Raw genomic sequence first — 19,621 nt, 5'->3', positions numbered from 1 at the left:
CACAATGGCCAGAAATAGAAATGAGATATAGGCCCTCACAAGGCGTATAAATGAAGTTGATTACATAGCAGGAGGGAGTAAATTCCAGATAAATTATGAATTGTTTTCTACACTTCATAAATGGACACTGCTAATCTGTACCACCAAGAAGTATCAGATACCTGAACGTTTCAGGATCATTTGGATTTCCAAAGACAGAATGTTTCCACTGTGGACCTTCGGTTTCATTCAGGCATTTCACAACTTCAACCTATGATGGTAGAGAAAACACTAGAAGCGCATTAGTTTTCAAAACCATCTATTTACCAGCATCACAGAAAACACATCAGAGAAAGACAGGAATAATAGATGTGCTAGAAAAACACAATAAGCAGGATTGAACGGGGGCTAGGGATTGAGTCCATCCAACATCCATCACTCATAATCATACAACTTTTTTGTTTTACAAATTTAAGAATGTACTGTAACCTACACCAATAGCAAAAAGATTAATTTACATTATACTATTCTAGTATCATAGGGTTTTTTAGAATTGGGGGAAATCGACAATCAGGTACGTATTCTACTGATTTGGTTTTTTATTTTATTTTATTTTATTATTATTATTATTTTTATTTTTTTTAAAGGGCTGGGCTTCATAGGACACATCATAAATCAGGCTTTTCCGTACCCGATACGTTTCCAATCAAGATGCTAAACGCCCCCAAACTGCCTTGGCGTACCACTTTTGAAGGGGACGGTGTGGGGACATATCCTAGGCGTACCCGTACCGTACCCGTCCCCGATACGTTTCGGGTACAGGAGATGGCACCTGATAGGCAAATCCGTGCATCCTTGAATACAAGTATCAAATTTTACTTAATCTCAAAGCACCAAGTCTTTTTTTTTTTTCTCCGGTTTCATAACATCCAAAACAGCTAGCAGAGTAATAGGCTGATACAGTCAAAATAACTCCTCCAAAACAGTTAAAACAAGAGTTCCATTACAAGCTAAGTTAGCTAACAATCACTTTTGCTCCAAAAGATGATGATTGCAAATCCCATCCAACTTAGGGTCCAATTTGGATCCATCAAGTCACATTATTCCTTAATAAAAGTGCATAATCCAAGTGCCAACTAGCATGATTAAGTCCAGCAAAAATAAAAAAAAAAAATAAAAAAAACGCAAAAAAAAAAGGTGGAAAAATTGCACACATATTATCCATAGATGCTTGACCACTACATCATTTAGAGTTGGAAATGTAAGGCAGCACTATCAGAAACTATAAAGCAAATGTATTACAAGAAACACATAATTTTTATTCTTTATTTTGATCCCATGAACATGAGCAAGTAGAAACAAGTCAACAAAATCCCAAAGATTATAAGTTATAAGATTTTAATGAATTGATGCAATTACCTGAATAGCAGCCCGAGCTGAAAGTTTGTTGAGTCCTTCCTCAGTAAGTTTCTCTGAGGCACTTTTACCTCGAATGCCTTTTCCAACAAGTTTAGCTGTCTCTCTACGGGCTGTTATCCCATCATCAAAATGTACCTACACTCAAAAATAAAAATGAAAACAAATATAAATATCACCCCCGACAATGTACGTTTCTTTCTTTCTTTCTTTCTTTCTTTAATCCAATCGAAACTATTCCTAGTTAATTTGATTTTTGAATGAATAAGAAAAATGCATGCAGCTAAACACGAGGGATGGAGATGTATTTGACGTTTTCAGCTATGTACGCGGTGGTGGTGGTGCTTTCATCAGCTTTAATATAAATCCACATGCATCGCAATGGTCTTCAAGCAAGTAAGATACACTCTCCAAGGAGTAGTGTATGCCTGTATGGTATGTGTTTGTACTTCCAAGATCTTACTGACTTAATCTGGAGTCTGGATTGTGTAAATACTTTGGTATTAAGGAGTTGATAGGGTCTTTGTAACTTATGCCATCTGAGCGTATTGTAACCCCACAAATGATCACTCATTATAAAGTGAGTTGTGGCTTGGAGATCAAGATAGCATAATTAAATTCCAAAAAATTTGCAAATCTTATCACATATAGTTATGATATTATATCCTTACTCAGGTAAATTTACCCATAAAATGAGAATTTTTAGCAATATCACATCCAGTGACACAACCTTTAGCCAATGACGACCATTGGTGCAAACTTGTCACAATAAAAAATTTAACACGAACTTCGTCACTGTGGAAACTCAATGACATTCCAGTATCTCAGATCAAAAAGTTTTAAAAACGGTAAAATAATAGAAAAATAAATTAAAACATTAAATTTAATAATCCCCGCAATTTTTTTTTATTTAAAAACTTTCATCCCTCCTTTCTTTCTCTCTTCTCTCTTCCCTTCTCCACCTAGATCTCTTTTCCTCCTCTCTATGGGTTTTTAAGGCTTACGAATCACCGTTGAAAGCATTAACTCCGAAATGCACTCTCTCTTAGAGAACTAGGTGGAGAGAAAAGGAGAGGCAGAGAGAAAGAAAGGAGAGAAGAAGTGAATTTTTAATTTTTTTTTTTTTATTATCGTTTAGGGAGATTTTTATATTTTAATGCTAAAATTTTTGATACACACTAAAAAATTTTAAATTTTTTGGCTAGTGAGACCTATATCTAGCCATTGAACATGTTTGGTAATACTGATAAAGTTCATGTGAATGATTGTATTTTCGCAAAACTTATGTAGCTCAGAAAATCCTGTAACTACTACAGGAGAAATAAACCACAAAAGCGGACAGCTTAAATACTTGCATCTCTATGATCATTAAAGACGGGTGATAAAAAAAAACAAGGAACATGGGATGAAATGAAAGGGTTGCTCAAGAATTCTGAATAGAAACAAAATTTAAATAATAATTCAGCTCACACATTAAGTCCAGAAAATGCAGGCTTATTTAGTCATCAGTTTTTATACTCTGCTGTTAAAGGAGGACAACCGATTATACCAATAAAAGCAAATAAAAATAAGTTAATCATATCTTTACTAAAACCTACAGGATTCACAACAGCTAGTACTAGACTTATACGAAGTATATATCCTAGAAAGAACAAAGAGAGTGAAGAGGCAAAAGAGCTTTTGCCATTACAAAATGCAGTGATTGAGAGGTTAGTGGTACCTTGGCATTTTGCAAATGCTTTACCGCATCTTCTTGGGACAAAGAATTCATAAATAACTGAATACAGCAAAGACCGGCAGCAACATGATCTCTTTTAATCACCTGCATCAATATTATAATGATAATAGGAGACCAGTCAAATTTTGCATTAATGGACTAATGAGGAAGTACAGCCAGAAAGATGATCGATGACACTAATGGGGGATAAACCTTAGTATGATTGATGACAGGTACAAAAGCCAAAGCACCCCAACGTAAACAACACAATTTTCATGTACTTATAAGAAAAGTGTATGAAAGATTTTGCAGTATTGGGATGGATTACAGAAGACATACACAGGGCACTCTATGCAAACTTTACTTTGACTGACAGTTAATAAGGGATTTTGAATTACCAGAAACTTGTAGAGGTAGTTAAAATGTTTATGAGTCTCGCAATAGTTGCATATTTTAGCCAATGCCATCTCCGTATACTTATTTACAGCAGAGTCTAGGGATGCTGAAGATGAAATTCTCGCAGAAATCACTTCTTCCAACACAGACATAGCACCATAGTTTATACAAAATTCGCATAAACTGTCAATGGTGCCATAATCAGTTACCACAGAGTCTGGTCTCTGTGGAGATGAAGATGAAGTAACTGTCCCGACAGATGATGGTTGAGGAGGTGGAGGAACACCCTCAGGAGGAAAGAATAGCAAGCAAGCGTCATTATAATGTCCATGCCTGAACATAAAATCTAGCAAATCCTGTCGTGCATACTGCATAAGAAAAGAAAATTACTTAAACATCTAAACGGCAGTGGGTATATTACAGCATAGGAGTTTGCAAAAGGAGAATAGGGAGTGAGCATCACATAGTAAATTCCAAAACCATGAAAAAAAAAAAAACTAAAATCTGTAGTCAATCCTCACTGCCTACAGGCAATAGCTACACTGACTACAGTAGCATAGACCTCAAGAATCACAATTTAAGCACCAGAAGAGCAGTAGCATTCTATAAGTAAAAGACAAGACAAAATCACACAGAAGACCTCACTAAACCCATGTCAACGACAACAAATAATAGGCCATTTAACCGAATAATCTTTTAATTTTTACTCCAACACCGATCGCATATACTAATAGGTTAAATTAAATTTCTGATTCTTACATCTTGAAGGTAGTTGACACATTCAAGGTACCGAATATTATCCAGATTACTGCGTGGTCCATCATCATAATCTGTGCCACTCATTGAGCTACTATTTTCAGGCTCTTGGGACCCCCTTGACCTCTCTGAACGAGGAAAAGTAGATGGCATGTGCAGGACATTAAGATATGAATCTGCAGATAGAGAATCATCTAGAATTGTCGGTGCACTTTTTGCAAGATGTTCATACCTGTGACATATATTACAACAATCAGCTTCTAAAGTACATTTCTTTCTTGACAACTACTTTATTTCTTTTTGGTTTTATAGAAATCATTTGATAGGATTAGTTCAAAAGAATTATCTAACACGCATAATGTCTATAATCAATGCTTATGCAACTGATAATCCAGTATGCATACATAACAATCTCTTTCCCTAGGAGAAAAAAGCAAGGCAAAAAAAGACAGCATATTCCACTTACATGGAACGAACTGCAGACACGTCAACTGGAGGACCACCTTCAATAGTGTTAATGATGTCCAAAATAACTGGTGCAACATGGAAGTCAGGATCATTCTTGCGCAGTTGGAGAGCTTGTCTGCATTTCAGCAGGAAAGTGTCAAACTGTCAATCATAAGCATCTACATCTGTCACCCATTTCTCTTCCACCCAAAGGAGAAACTGAGAAACTATATAAACAAAAAGATCTGAAGAGAGCATTCAAACTGAAAAGGAAAAAGAATGCCAGAGACTTTGAGCAGTATAGGAAATTCATACATAAATTTCACACGGGCCTGTGAATAGTGCTCCATACGAAGTAAAGCATGCCCCCATGCAATCCATACGGGAAAAAGATCAATCTGAAAAGTGCACAAAGCAAACTCAAAAATTTCTTATTCAAGGGAATATGCAACAAACAGTTTATGTCATCTTTGCAAAGAGATTAACCCAATCCAACTTAAACAATAACTAAGAGGGGTATACAGGTAGTTGTAGATCTAGTGAAGCACAGTTAAATATCCATGGTGATAGTGGACATTTACTGTGTATTTAGATAGAGAAAAGTGGAGGAAAAGGAAAAGAAGAGAAAAGGAGGGATGCATTGTTTGGATATCTAATGCAAGGAGGGAGGGGAGGGAATTGGAAGGATCCATTTTCCTTCCCCTTTTAATAAACCAAATCCCTCCATGGTTGAAGACATTTAAAAGGAAAATGGAAGGTCACCTTCTCCTTCTCCCTCTCCTCACCTCCCTTTCCCTTCCCCTCCCTTTTCCCTTCTTTATTGTATCCAAACATAGTGATAAAATCAGCTCAAACTCATAGTTTAGACAAGTCACCTTAGGTGAAAAGAAGCCTTACAAGGAGCAATGCAGCTAAGAATACTAGAACAGACTTTTCTTGAAAAAAAAAAGGTGGGGGGGCTTGTTTATGGTAACCTCTATTGAAGTTGAATTTCACGTTAAACTACCATCCAGTTTCATAACTCTCCAATTCATTTTACTAATCTACTAGGCTAACAGCAGTGCAAGACTGTACTCTCCTAAATACTGCCAACTGTGGGATCTTACCAAAATAGAGATGAGGTCAATCAATTTAAAACAGAGGGAAGTACCTTGCACTTTTTGCAAGTATAGACAGCCATGCTATAACGTTCCTCCCCAATCAATCTGTCACGAAGACATGCGGATGACTCCTGGTCAGCAATATCATCAAGAGAAACAGCAATTCCTGATCCAAGAAGGCTCTGAAGTAATTCCGCACGTCGAAGCCAGGCATCAGCTTGCGACAAGAGCTCAGATAGTTCATCTGTAATTTGATTACCAGCACTAGAGCTTCCAGCTTCAGATGATCCATCATCTGCATCCTTGCTTCTTTCAGATTTACCAGGTAAGTCACTGCTCCCAACAAGTTTCTTAAGCAGTGATCTAGCATAGAGTAGTCCCTGCAGACATTGAAACACAGTCATCATGTACGCTACAAAATCCAAGTAAGTGTACAATCTGAACAGCCTATTCGACACTTACAAGTCCCAATCCAAATGCCCACCCCTCTGCCCACTAGCATATATTACTCATTGAGAAACAAAGGTGAGCAAAGAAGAACTTGTAACCAGAAACAAAAAAAACCCAACAAATGTGTAAAAAAAAAAAAAGGTCAGTCGGTCACTACCTCTACAAATGTTTCTGTTGCATGGTATGCTCGCCCAATAATTTCAACAGAAGCATTCTCGGGAAGTTGTTGAGAGCTTAAAACACACTTCATTTGATTGACACACAAATCTATGGCACCTTTTGCAGAAATTGTTCCATCAGAACACAAGGAAAGAAGTGCCTGAAGAGAAGAGACAGAACAAGCATAAAAGTTAAAATCTAAAGAATAACAATAAGAAAGAAATATAGCTTACTCAACAATTCAATATCAAGGTACAAAGGCAAGCAGAACTGCAGGTGCAGAGAAGCATGAAATGGAATGGCAATTGATCATAAAAATGTATTCTCAACATTATCTAACAATGTAAATATTATCAATCAAGCTATTGTGCAAAACAAAACAGCGCGATATAATAATTAGATTACCGGTCAAAACTTTGATTTTCACCCACCCAAATTAAAAAACTTGCTCTTAGTACCACTTAAACCAACTATACTCATGGGAGCCAGTGTGATGACGCTGTAATCAAGATAAGAGGCAAAAACTTGCTCTTAGTACCACTTAACCAACTTTGGGCCTATTATCTAGAAGAAATATTCATTAAAGGAGTTGGCGAAAGCTTGACTCTAAGGAGGGAGAAAAGGTCATTTATAAGATGGGCGAAGAGAAGACAAAAGGCGAGGAAGGATATTGGCATGGTAAAGTGTATCAAAGATAAAAATGTTTTAGTACAAGACGAAGACATTAAGGACAGGTGGACGACTGGACGGGGTACTTCGACAAATTGCTTGATGGAGATCAAGGAGTTGTGATAGGAGATGCCTTTGTGAGTGATGAAGAAATCAACATGCAGAATGAGCGGAGGATTAGGAGAGTAGAGATCGAGACCGCACTGAAGAAGACGAAGCCTAAGAAAGCAGTTGGTCCTGATGGTATATTGGTAGAGGTGTGGAGGTATTTGGTTAAGATTGGTATTGATTTGTTGGAAGACCTCTTTAACAAGATATGGAGGGACACATGGATCTCAAAAGATTGGAAGAAGAGCACCTTGGTCCCAGTCTATAAAACCAAGGAGACACTGAAGATAGTTTCGAGGGATCAAACTTACGAGCCACACTATGTTTTATTTTGTCACTCGTATGTTCTAAACTTTGAATCATGTGTTCTAAATTTTTAATCATATGTTCTTAATTTTAGATCAGTTCTCATATAAGTATGGGTTCTCATATATATCTGAAAAGGGATCACAAAAAAATTTAGTGGACAGAGGAGTAATTCACTAATTTGTTGTGGGATAAAGTAATATAAATTGCATTGTCATGGGCTAAAGCGGCCACAGTCCACCGGCCGGGGCTGTCAAGAGATGATTGAAATAACAAATATATTGGGTTGATCAATAATTCTGTTTCCTAGGAGGACAACTTGTCCTTGTTAGCTGACTCCATTTTTTCGCTGTTAAATATGCTCTCGTTTTCTCATCACTAATAAATACTTCCTCCGTTCTTTTTTACTTGACCCGCTTTGACTTTTACACCATTCACCACCCCTTCTTTGACTGTCTTTTATGAATAATATGTAAGGAAAAACATATTCATGTAACATCTTTTTGAATTCGTCTCAATAAGTACTATCATAATATATAACTTTTATAATTTTTACTTATGGAGAATTAAAGTTATTGATCGTTAAAGTTATGCATTGGCAAGCGTGATAAAAGAAACAGGTCAAGTAAAAAAGAACAGAGGAAGTAAGAAGTTATATTTCCAGAAAAATTCAGTTAGTATTTTATACCTGATATTCTGAAATCATACATGCATACCTTAATAAGGTGATTATGCATACCTTAAATAAGATGATGTCTGGAGCACTGTCATATCGATGAGAAGAACGGACACCATCATCCTTCTTTGGGTCACCTGTCAGCATCCATTCTTCAGCAATTGACACAGAAGGAAGTCGATCTTGTCCATCAGCAGTTAATGAGGAAACATGATCTTCTTGAATTCCTGTCATTGTTTCCCATGCAACTTTCTCAGATGGTGTTAAAACAGAGCTTTTCCTCTTCTTATGTGGCTCCTTTGGAGGGACTTTGTCTGCAGATCCACGTGGAGTCCAAGAAGAAAATGCCCGCCTTGCCTCCTTTTGCAAGTTACTAAAACTACTAGTCAAAGATGATTTTGTGGGAGTTGCAGTTTTTGTCTTCTGCTTAAGTCTAGAGCCAGATACAGATATTCGTGTTTCTCTGGGTGGGGAGCTGATACTGACAGCAATGGCCTTGGTACCATATTTGAGAATTACATTGTCGTCCCTAAGCGAAGGAAACTCCTTAAGGATCTGAAGAAGAATTCAACAAGCTCACCATAAGAACTAGTAACAAAGTAAGTAGTTAGATTTCTAATATTATCTAAAGAGAAAAAAAATCAGCTAAAATGAAGTACACTAACAAATCAGCATGAACTTCAATATTCCGGCAGACAAATCTGATAGACAAACAACAGTTTAACATATACTTCTTCCGTTCTTATTTAATTGCAACATGGGTGTTTCATGCTTGCTAATGCACATTTTATGCAATTAATATCTTATATAATACCCAAGTAAAAAATATAAATATAAAAGTTAAATTAATGAGAGTACATATCAAGACGAATCTAACAAGCCCCCAAATGACTTTCTCTCTCTCTCTCTATATATATATACATGGAAATTTTCAAAAAAAATCAACTTACCAGAGAAGCAGACTGTAATTGTTTTCTCATCAACAGCACCTCAAGGATCAGTTGAGGATGCTCATGGAGGGATGAGCATCTTTGCTGCCACGGCAATGGCAAGGCTGAAAGCACACGAAGACCCAATGCCCATGAGTTCAGCCTAGATACCTCAGCATCAGATAGATTACTGTCCTTCCGTTTCAGAAAAAAGTGAACCTACAGCAGATGGGAGATGTAACCATATCAGAAATTGAACACCAAAAAGTTAATAGCATATTAAAAATAATGAAGGGTGCCTTTTTGTGTGTGGTTATGTTAGAAGAGATTGAGCACAACAAAACAGTAATAGAGCACCAGGATTGAGAAATAATTACAAGAAGTTGCTTTGATCTCAGGTTAGGCAAAAGTTGCATAGCTCCCATTGCAACAGGTAAAGCATCGTTTGAGTCACGCAAAGATGAAAGAAAACGTGAGGCTTCAGCTGGACCCCCTCCACTCAATGGGTCTGCTGTAAGAAGCTTGACAAGCTGTCTTCCTCGTAATTCTCTACGAAGATCAATAGACAATCCAGCACTCTCAGCTACCTCCAAAGCAGCAGAAACAGCTCCCTTTTCAGCTAATTTAAGTGCTAAGCCCTCAGGATCATCCTTGCAAGCTGCTTCAACCTTATAACTCAAATAATACAGAAAAAGATAATTCAGCACTGTAAGCAATTTTGAACATGGAGAGCATCCAAAACAATACTACAAACCTCCTGCCAACTTCGGTACTGGTCATCTGCAGATAATATGTGCTTGTACTTTTGTAAAGCTTGTTTTTGTTGTAGGACCTAATCATCAAAAAATATCACATGTCAATTTTCTTTTTGGGGCTGTGATTCTAAGGGTGCACTACAAGAAGTGCAATATTACAAGCCAAGTTGTGGTAATGGCATCCAAAGGGTTAAGATGTTAGTCTTGAAAAGATGAAAGATAGTAATCTCTATTAGCATGTTGATGAATTCGTTCTATCCAAAATAATCCATGGTTGGGAGACAGTGAGGTCATAAGTGGAATTACAGTGTCAAATGAAAGGTTGCAAACAAGCAGATAAATCTGACTTTATAAAAAACAAAATAAAATAAAATAAATAAAAAAAGAAGAAGAAAGAAAGATAACAGTGCATCCATTGACAAAGGAAGGTACCAATGATTGGCTGGGAAGCTCATTTTTCAATTAGACACATATCAAGTTTATTTGAATGTGTAAAGCATATACATGGATAATCCCAAAATTCACATGGAAGTTGTTCATAGGATTAGAAATGAAGCAACTTCTATAAGATCAGCATCTAACTTATCAAATATGGCTTAGATGGTCAAATTCGACCATGAAAACTTCATATCTAAAGTTTTTATGTTTGAATATGACCTTTAAAACCTTACAGTGGAGGTGAAACAATAACAGGAGGAGAAGAAAGCAGTGGTGATGGCAAGGAGATAGTGGTAGCGGCAGTGGGAGGAGAAGAAAGCAGTGGTGATGGCAAGGAGATAGTGGTAGTGGCAGTGGGAGGAGAAGTGATGGCGGTGGTGTGAAGGGGTCGGCGACTTGGCGGTGCTCCATTAAAATGAGAGAGAAGTTGATAAGATATATATTGACAAGTAAACAAATATCACCCAAACAACACATTACATCAAAGGGTATCACTTTCCTTTCTCTGTCTATCCCCTTCTTGATTCCACTCCCTTTACCCTGTGAGAACCAAATGATCCCTAAGTTTACTCACTTTTAAACCCTCATATGTTTTGTAATACCCCATATATTTATGATTTGACAAAATATATGTAAAAACCAAAATGAATTTCATTTCATGAGTTGAGAGAGATAAATAGTATACATCCTTTTAATATTTTAGAGTACCATTCTGAGTAAGAAAAGATATATAAACCCTCTGTTATTTCATCTTTTACTCAGTTACTTACTATAGATACACAATTCAAGAAAACATTGAAAAGGTAAGTAAGTGCAATTTAAAGTATGAAAAAGTAAAAGAGAGAATGAAAGGTGGATGGATGTAAGAAAAAAGTGGATGAAGTAAAAGAGTGAGTGGATGAAGTATTTTGTGAATCGATTGTAACAAATTCCTATATAAATATGTTTTCCTTTACATATGGCTCACAAAAGACGGGATTTGAATAGTGTAAAAGTCAAAGTAAGTCATGTTAAAAAGAACGGCGAAAGTATAATAGTTTAAGGATTTAATTATAGAGAGATAATTAACTCAAGTGGTCAGAATGTTAGCTGGAGGAGACTGATTCCAATCAACTACTTCAACAATAGCTGAACCTATTTCGTCACACACAAAGTATGGATTGGATCAAGTTTGGTCTCACATATGCATGGGAAAGGCCTAGCAAAGGTTTGTCCATTTCAAGATTCTTAACCTATTTGACTTTTCACGGCATCATGCACACTGAGGAAAGTAGGAAAAGCCACAAGTAAATAAAAGCTTTACCGGAACAGTGTGCTATGGAGGGTATAATATACAGAATCTCAGATAAACTAATTAAAACATCCCTGATAGATAGACATTCAATTGATGAGGAAGGTACTTAACATTTCTAGGTTATGTTTGAAAGAAAGAAATCATGGTTGATAGATAGAGAGACCCTCTCCATCCCAAAGAAATAGGCCACCTTTCTGCTCTTGCTTGTCTCATTTCTTTTCCTAATTGTATTACATACTACAGGTTACTGTCCACTCGTCAATTGTCATGCTTGGTATTTGGAAGAATTAAACAAAAACACAAAATTTTAGGACAATGTTAAGACATAAAATGGAAAAGGTACAGCAATAACCTCATTTTTAATAGGCTCACTCTGAGGCAGATGACAGCTACACATAGTAAGCACATCCAAAGCAGCATCTAGTTCCCAGCTATGCAAAAATCTACAGAAGACACAAATTACAGTTTAATTAAATATAAGATATAATTAACAGAGGATATTGTCAAACTACAAGATCTCCAAAAGCTACTGCCACTATCATTCAAACAATAGTCTCATAGGCATAATATCATCAATATTTTTGGAAATTTTGTTAAAAAACACCTTTTAAATCCTTATATTTGTAATAAATCACCTTTTACAAAAAATTTTGTAAAATACCACCCACTAATTTAATTACTTGTATATATTACTATATTACTTTCAAACCTAGAAAGCAGAGCAATGGCAGCAACACCAATGTCGGGAAACCATAATTTGGACAGAAATCCGCCGCTTTTGCCGCCACCTCTGGGAACTGACATGACTGATATCAACTATGGCTTAACACTTACCCTCTGTGATGAACCCAAATAGAGCTCAGCCAATACGGGTGTACCACCGTAGGGGCAGGGTTGACAATCATGGTCAAGGGTCGAATACCAAGAGGCGCAAGGAAGCAGAAGCAGGGGAACATCGAACAAGGGTCAAGCAACAACAAAGAACTAAAGACAAAAGTAATTAAGAGTAGAAGAAGGAAAGAAGAACAAGCAGCTTCAATTATGCTATGTATGGTTTTTCTTAAAGTAGTAATTAAGTCACATGTAACTCTTAAGTAGAAGTATAAGTAATGTAGTAGTATCCTAAGGGAAGGCACCAGAAAATTGTAAGACAAATCATAGAGAGTTGCAACATCAAGTTGCTTGGAGATTAGTAACCTCAAGTTACTACCACTATCATTTGTAATCGTTCCTCTATTAACAATTAATCAAGAATTAAGCCTTCCTTCTATTAAATTATCACAAATATTAACATACTCCGGTGACCGGGAAATCAGTCCATAACACCCTCTCAATCGCAATCTTGTTTTCGATTACTTTGCTTTGTCACCCTTTTTATGGTCATACTTGCAATAATGAGCAATTGTGAAGGAATGTTGTTCATTAAGGGTGTAGATTGTAAAGAGAATAGAGGAGGAAAAGAGGTGAACCAATGGAGGTGAACAGCGCAAATATTAATAGAGGTGGAGAAAGAATAGAGAAGAGAAGAGGGATAAAAAAGGAATGGGGGTCCAATTAAGGGTCACGTGACTAGCACATGACCCGTAAACGCCAGATTTTACGGTCAACATTCATTTTCCGGCACTTGGAGATGAATTACAACAAAAAAAATTAAATGGGTGGTCTTTTACAACATTTTTTTTTTAAAAGGTGGTTTTTCACAAAAATAAGGATTAAAAAGGAGGTTTTGGACAAAATTTTCTTTCTTTCAAAAGTTTCTCTAAACTCACTTGAGCTCACCCACGCTTACTTGTATTAATAAGGTGCAAAACATAGGATTAATAGACAGCTACTCCCCCATCCCCACCCAAGGGGAAAAAAAAAAAAAAACAAACAAAAAGGAAAGGGAAAAAAAAAACAGTTCTTCCATAATAAACCAATCTTTGGTTCTCTCTCAATCTCTCCACACACATGCTCGTTTTTTCTTATCTTTATCCTGAATTATCCCACTTCACACAGTATAGAAAAATTAACCTTGGATAATAATTTGGAAAATGTACATGTATAAACATATATGTACAAAGTATACCTTAGGGCTAGCTGAGCTGCTAGTTGTTTGTCTTTCAATCTGAGACAATACTGCCAACTATCACTCAGCATCCTGTTCCCAACATGCCCTTGTGAACTTCCAGAGTTTTGGCTGTTTTCTTCATGTTCAATTAGAAGTCTAAGCAACTCATCTGATGCCCCACCTCGCAAACAACGATCAGAAAAACTGAGTGCATCCATAATATTCTTTTCTTCAATTAATCTGTACATAAACAAAAAATATATATATTAATCATTTGAAGACCAATTTGGCAGAGTATGATCACTAAGTACGTAAAAGTTACAACACTAAAATAAAAAATAATACTCCCTCCGTCTCTTAATACAAAGTCTCTTTTGGTTTTTGCGCGGGAATTAAGAAAGTTGTAAATTCTTTAAAACTAATGATTAAAAGTACAAATATGCATGTTGGGTTAGAGAGAGATAAAGAGAAAGAAAAAGTAGTTTGGAATAATTGAAGGGATAGAGAGAGAAAGTGTTGGGAATTGATGTTAAAAGTACAAAAAAAGTAAAGGAAAAAAGATGACAACTTATCAAAAATGGGTAATAATGTCAAAAAATACAACCTTTAAATAGAAAGAGGCATTGTATTTTGGTTTACACTAAAAGGAAATGAGGCTTTGTATTAAAGGACGGAGGGAGTAATAAAAAATAATAATAAAAATATAAATAAAATGAAAAAAGCAACATCAACAAAGAACAATATCCCATACCCCATCCAATTTTTCTACCGATGCAATTTCTAGAAAGATATGACACTAAATAACTTGGAAGTATCAATAACTTGGAAGAGGAAGGGAGGGGAGGGAGGCAGAAATTCAGCTCCCTTGTTTAAATAAAATAGAAAAGAAAGGGAAGGGAGAGAGGGAGGAAGAAAGGGTAAAGAACAACCAACAGCAAAATAAATCGTGCTTCTTTGTTCCGTTCAACCACCATATTTCAACATACAGTCAAACCAAAAATCCTTGATTTTCATCTTCTTTTTAAATATCTTCCTCGATCAACGCATGAATCCTTCATCTTCAAATCAATCACGGTGAATTATACAGTTCTTAAATTCTAGCGAAATTTCCCTTTCAAAAAAAAAAAAAAAAAAAAAAAAAAACACTAGCAAAATTTCGAATTCGGCACAACAATTGAACGGGAATCAAAGAGCTCAGCGAAAGAGGCGGAGATAGAAATTGCTCGAAACTGAAAGCCATTGATTACGATGACAATTACAATGGTGATTTGGTGGTGCTAGAAAATTGGAATTAGGGTTAGGCATTGGGGAAATTATGCGAAAGAACTCCAGCACTCTGAGGAGAGAGAATTTTGGGGGTTTATTTTTGAAATAAAAAGGATAAAGTTGTCATTTTATAAAAAAAATCAGTTTGTATAAGTTTATATTGCTTTTAAATCTGTTTTTATAATGTATTTTCCTTCCAAATCTTTTCAAATTTGGAAAGATTTTATCCTTAAGCAATTATTGAAATATTCCCCCCCCCCCCCATTTTCTCTCCTTCCATTTCCTTCCCCTCCATCATTTACGGTGTGTTTGGATTGAAGGAAATGGAGGAAAAGGAAGGGAAGAGAAATGGAGAGATGGAGTATCTTTCATTTGGATAGCAAATGAGGAAGGGAGGGAATTGGAGGGGAGAGAATGATTAAATTGTAGGAAATTGATCCCTCCAACAACGGAGAGATTTGGAAGGAAAACTCACCATTCTTCCCTCCCCTTCCTTTCCCTCCCCTCCTCTTCTTCTCCCTCCCCTTCTTTTCCTTCCCCTTTGTTTATCCAAACAAACTGTTACCATCCAAACAAAGGAAATTGCATCACTCCCTTTCCCTTCTCTTCCTTTCCCCTCAAATCCCTCTATCCAAACAATGTGTTAGGGATCGGATAATAAATATAATAAACTGAAAAGAACTAATACTCTTATAGCTCTAAACAGTATATATCTAAACTGAACTTATTTTGTCACCGCAATCACTGTCCCAAAATAATAGGTCCAAGGCATGTCAGTGGCTGCAGGATAAGGTTAACTGGTGTCTGGTGAGAAAAATGGAGCAAACTAAACTTCAAAGACTGGGTTGTGGGAGAGAAGTGCATGTGTTGTACTGCTAGGCATAATGAAGGACCAAGAAAATATGTGAGTCCTAAAGGAATGGAAGAAAGCTACTCTGCCACCCATACTAAATTAACATTCTCTCAAGTCAACCTAGTCCTCGCAGTTGCATCTAAAGGCATTGAACTGGCCACTGAAACTCGAGGTGGAAAGAGCCAAGTGTAAATATAAGACCAGGGGGTAAAATATGAGGACTTCGACAACAATTCCACAGGTTGACAAAAACCTAGTCTAATTACAAATTAATAAATTAAAACATAAATTGATTTTTCATCAAGGATAAACAGTATATACCTTTTAACAGTCCTCTCATATGGCTCTTCATTTTCCCAGTCAAAAGTTAGAAAAGTAGTAGCATCATCTTCAGCAGCTTGATGCATGGAATCCTGCAATGTGTCATGATCAACTGTAGCTTGAGAAATTTCTGGAGCAAATGCTGCAGTGTTACTTCCAATACTTTCATCAATCTCAGACTCAGTGTCAGTGTCAAGTTCTCGAGATCGTTTAGCAGAAATTTTTCGGTTACTTTGTATCCCACTAGCATCATCTGCATCCTTGGGTGTTTCAGAAATCACAGATACTCGGTGAAGGTTTGTCTGCAACTGTATCCATCGGTTCAAAGTTGGAAATCTGAAAATTTGAAATATAAATTTTATCTTTTTTATTTTTTTTTACCCAGAAGAAATTTTGGCTGTAATGGGAAAATATACAACAATTTGTATACCTTTCTGACTGATCAACAGCGAATTCATAGAACATGTGGTTAGTATCTGGTGAATGCGGCAATTCTTCGTTCAAGGGACTATGAAAGGATGACTCATTACTACTGTATAGCATACTGCTTCCAAAGACACAAGCAAGTACAGCTCTAACTGGTGAAATTTTGACCAAATGCTTTATTATGTCCAACTGTAGATGATATTGAGCAATTCCAGCCGAAGCCAAGGAACTGCTGACGTCACTTGCGCAAGTCCCTCTACCAGAAGATGCAGTTAAATGACTAGCATGGCTAATCTTAACACTGGATGCAGCCAATGGAAGACAAGCCCAACCGTGGCCACAACGTGAAGGATAGACAGAAGGCACACAAGCTGAGATCACTTCATGAACAAAATCAGCAGACATGATTTCTGCAACCTTTTCAGCTGCCTCAGTGCTACCTCTTTCAAAAACTAGGCGCGTTACAAGCTGTATTAAAGGCATGAAAATCATGAAAGGCATTAACATAGATTCAAGTTGCTGTCCAGGGGCACAATCTCATATTCTATTTAATCATGCCTACATATGCAAAAAAGAAAAACACACAGAAACAGACATAAATGAATGATTTAAAAGCTAGAAATTTTGCACACTGTAAAAGACATTTATATTTCTGATAGTGACTACTTTAAGAAGTCTATATTACATGGGAAGTACCATTTTTCACAGACTGGTGGTGTGAACAAACTACTTAATGCTCATTTCCTACGGCAGACAGGTTAAAAAACCCACAGAACTGCAGAAGTTGTGGTTAACTACAGAGCCAAGCAGAAGCATTCACTATTTTTCTAATAATGAAATATTGTGTAAGGATTCAGACCTTCAAATAAGCTTTTAAGGACAAACTATAATCCAAAATCCAATTAAAGAGAAGAAGATATCAGTTATGTATTAAAAAGGTGCAAAAAGTCACCATTACACTCTTTGGCCCATATGTAAAATAAAAATAATAATATATCAATGAAGCAAAGCCAACTACTTTGGGAAGTAGTTTTTAGTAACTCGGTTCATGTATTACACAGTTACACATCTAGATCTCGATTTCGGACTAAAAGTTATGGGCTATTGAAAAATACTATTTTTAACATGCAACAAACAACATTGATCTCCTTAGCCATAATGACATAAAATGCAGGATTTCTTTGCTCTAATTCTACTAAAACAATTATGCATACTCAAACAATTATATGCTCGAAATATTGAATATTTACCTACTACTTATAAATACATGAATAAGAAATGGAAAGATCATTGTCCACAATTCTCAATCACAAATCTGGACCCATACTCAAGATTAACAATCACATTCAAGTCCAATCCCCACAAGTTAATTTGGTTCGTTTATATGCTTTCAGGTTTTCACTGGCAACAGATTTTTAAGGAGCGCTCGTATTATTTTCAAGATCATTTTTGAGCCAAGAATTAATAGACTTACATCCTTGGGCCATTCATATACGAGCGAGAAGTAGTTAAAGTCATGAGTTGTATCAGTGCCATCAACAATATCACCAATTGCAGCAATATGAAGAACAAATTGTGAGAGATATGTTGATGGTTTTGCACTCAAGGGGCTAAAAAGCCGCTTTTCAGCATCTTTCATGTCATAAGCTGAAGGTTGTGCAATGCTTTCACCAGTAGCTGAACTTGAGGATGGCTGTTTAGTACTTCTGAGCCCAAGTCCCACAACATTATTCCTGTCAATATCCAAGAGATATTTCTGCTCCCTGCCTTCAACTTTGACAAGATCAATCCCCATTTCTTCATCAGCTACTGCTCTTGCAAGATTATGAAGTTTGCCTGAAACAATAAATAATAAATATAGAAAAGTCACTAGTCAAAATATACAACCATAAAAAAAAAAAAGAGTTGTCTCTAACAAATCTCAACTCTTAATACCTGGCCAATTATTTTTCCTTTTTTTTTTAAAATTATTCTCGGAGAGGGGGGGGGGGGGATGCTAGCTCAGTTCAATCCCAAAACACATATTTCAAGTCCTATACTTAAGGAAATAGCAGCCAAATCACATGCATTTGTGTCCACGGGACAAAATTGAATATAATCGGGATAATTGATTGGCCATGGTACAGAAATTTGGGCCAGCTTTCTAAGATTATACATCAACTTGAAGAAATGAGAAGTTCAGCATTTAGCCCGGCCAATACACGAGGGGCCTTGACATTTTATTCACTAGTCTAGACTCAAACAACAAACAAAAGATAAGAAAAAACCCATAGAAACAAAAATCACTGATCATAAACTGACTCGTGGCCTTCAGTGCTTCTCTACAAACAAAGGATATTTCAAAAAATTAAACAGGAAAACCTTCTTCGGATTTAAGTAATGTTTTTAGAATTTTGTTGATTATTCAAGCCTTATAACAATTTTATATTCAGAAACTTCAACTCTCAAGCTTTGATGCCCTGTGTTTTGGATGATTCCATGTACTCCTAACGATTACATTCTTATTTTCATTTTTGATCCCTGTAGTTCACTCCATTAAAAGGTCCAAGTAAGTGATCCTTCTTTCCTATTATTATAACTTTACGAGTTAGTCTTCTCCAAATCAAAGCAAAATCTAACCCTTATTTTTAATTCTGGTGCATTTGACAAAAAGGTGAAAGTTTTAACCCCTTGCACTACGGGAGGGGATTTACTTTCTAATTGTGGCTTTTGACGATATACTCCTGTGGGACCCAAGTCTAAAATAATAATAGAGAATCAATGTCGTCAATTAAAAGCAGAGGTGATCAAAGGGCGGGGCAGGTTCGGGCCAGGCTGATGGTAAAAAGTAAGCCCACTTGGTCAGGCCAAGGATCAGACTGAAAATGCTTGCCCAAAACCCCGCAATAATGGAGCGGTGGTGGGCTTTTTGGGTATTTGAGGCCGGGCCAAAACATAACTTAAATGCTTATAAATGCATGTCCAAGGCCTACAGAAAAATAAATAAAAAGATCACACCCGACCTGATTTCAGGCTGAAAATTTCTGCCCAAAGCCCGCTCAAAATCGGGTCCCTTCCATGATCAGGTCTACTTAAAATAAACCAATCAAACATTCAAGTAAAACTTATCT

At 36.4% G+C, this 19,621-nt stretch overlaps 1 protein-coding gene across 1 annotated transcript in view; it reads right to left on the bottom strand.

Annotated features, from left to right (window-relative positions):
* Nucleotides 1-19,621, bottom strand: part of LOC145586028 (uncharacterized) — a 41,131-nt gene that overhangs the window by 3,371 nt on the left and 18,139 nt on the right. Inside the window, exons 14-31 of the mRNA XM_081642741.1 lie at nucleotides 17,986-18,347; nucleotides 16,516-16,979; nucleotides 16,086-16,421; nucleotides 13,664-13,885; nucleotides 11,948-12,038; nucleotides 9,863-9,940; nucleotides 9,486-9,776; nucleotides 9,130-9,327; nucleotides 8,243-8,734; nucleotides 6,419-6,580; nucleotides 5,862-6,191; nucleotides 5,027-5,109; nucleotides 4,731-4,847; nucleotides 4,268-4,496; nucleotides 3,511-3,876; nucleotides 3,116-3,217; nucleotides 1,399-1,533; nucleotides 162-250 (exon numbers count right to left, since the gene is read on the bottom strand). Coding sequence (XP_081498867.1) covers nucleotides 162-250; nucleotides 1,399-1,533; nucleotides 3,116-3,217; nucleotides 3,511-3,876; nucleotides 4,268-4,496; nucleotides 4,731-4,847; nucleotides 5,027-5,109; nucleotides 5,862-6,191; nucleotides 6,419-6,580; nucleotides 8,243-8,734; nucleotides 9,130-9,327; nucleotides 9,486-9,776; nucleotides 9,863-9,940; nucleotides 11,948-12,038; nucleotides 13,664-13,885; nucleotides 16,086-16,421; nucleotides 16,516-16,979; nucleotides 17,986-18,347 — 4,147 coding nt within the window. The remainder of the gene's footprint in view (nucleotides 1-161; nucleotides 251-1,398; nucleotides 1,534-3,115; nucleotides 3,218-3,510; nucleotides 3,877-4,267; nucleotides 4,497-4,730; nucleotides 4,848-5,026; nucleotides 5,110-5,861; nucleotides 6,192-6,418; nucleotides 6,581-8,242; nucleotides 8,735-9,129; nucleotides 9,328-9,485; nucleotides 9,777-9,862; nucleotides 9,941-11,947; nucleotides 12,039-13,663; nucleotides 13,886-16,085; nucleotides 16,422-16,515; nucleotides 16,980-17,985; nucleotides 18,348-19,621) is intronic.

The sequence above is a fragment of the Chenopodium album genome, chromosome 16, assembly GCF_948465745.1.
Source record: "Chenopodium album chromosome 16, dcCheAlbu1.1, whole genome shotgun sequence".
Classification (NCBI taxonomy): domain Eukaryota; kingdom Viridiplantae; phylum Streptophyta; class Magnoliopsida; order Caryophyllales; family Amaranthaceae; genus Chenopodium; species Chenopodium album.
This window is presented reverse-complemented; position numbering and strand designations above follow the sequence as displayed.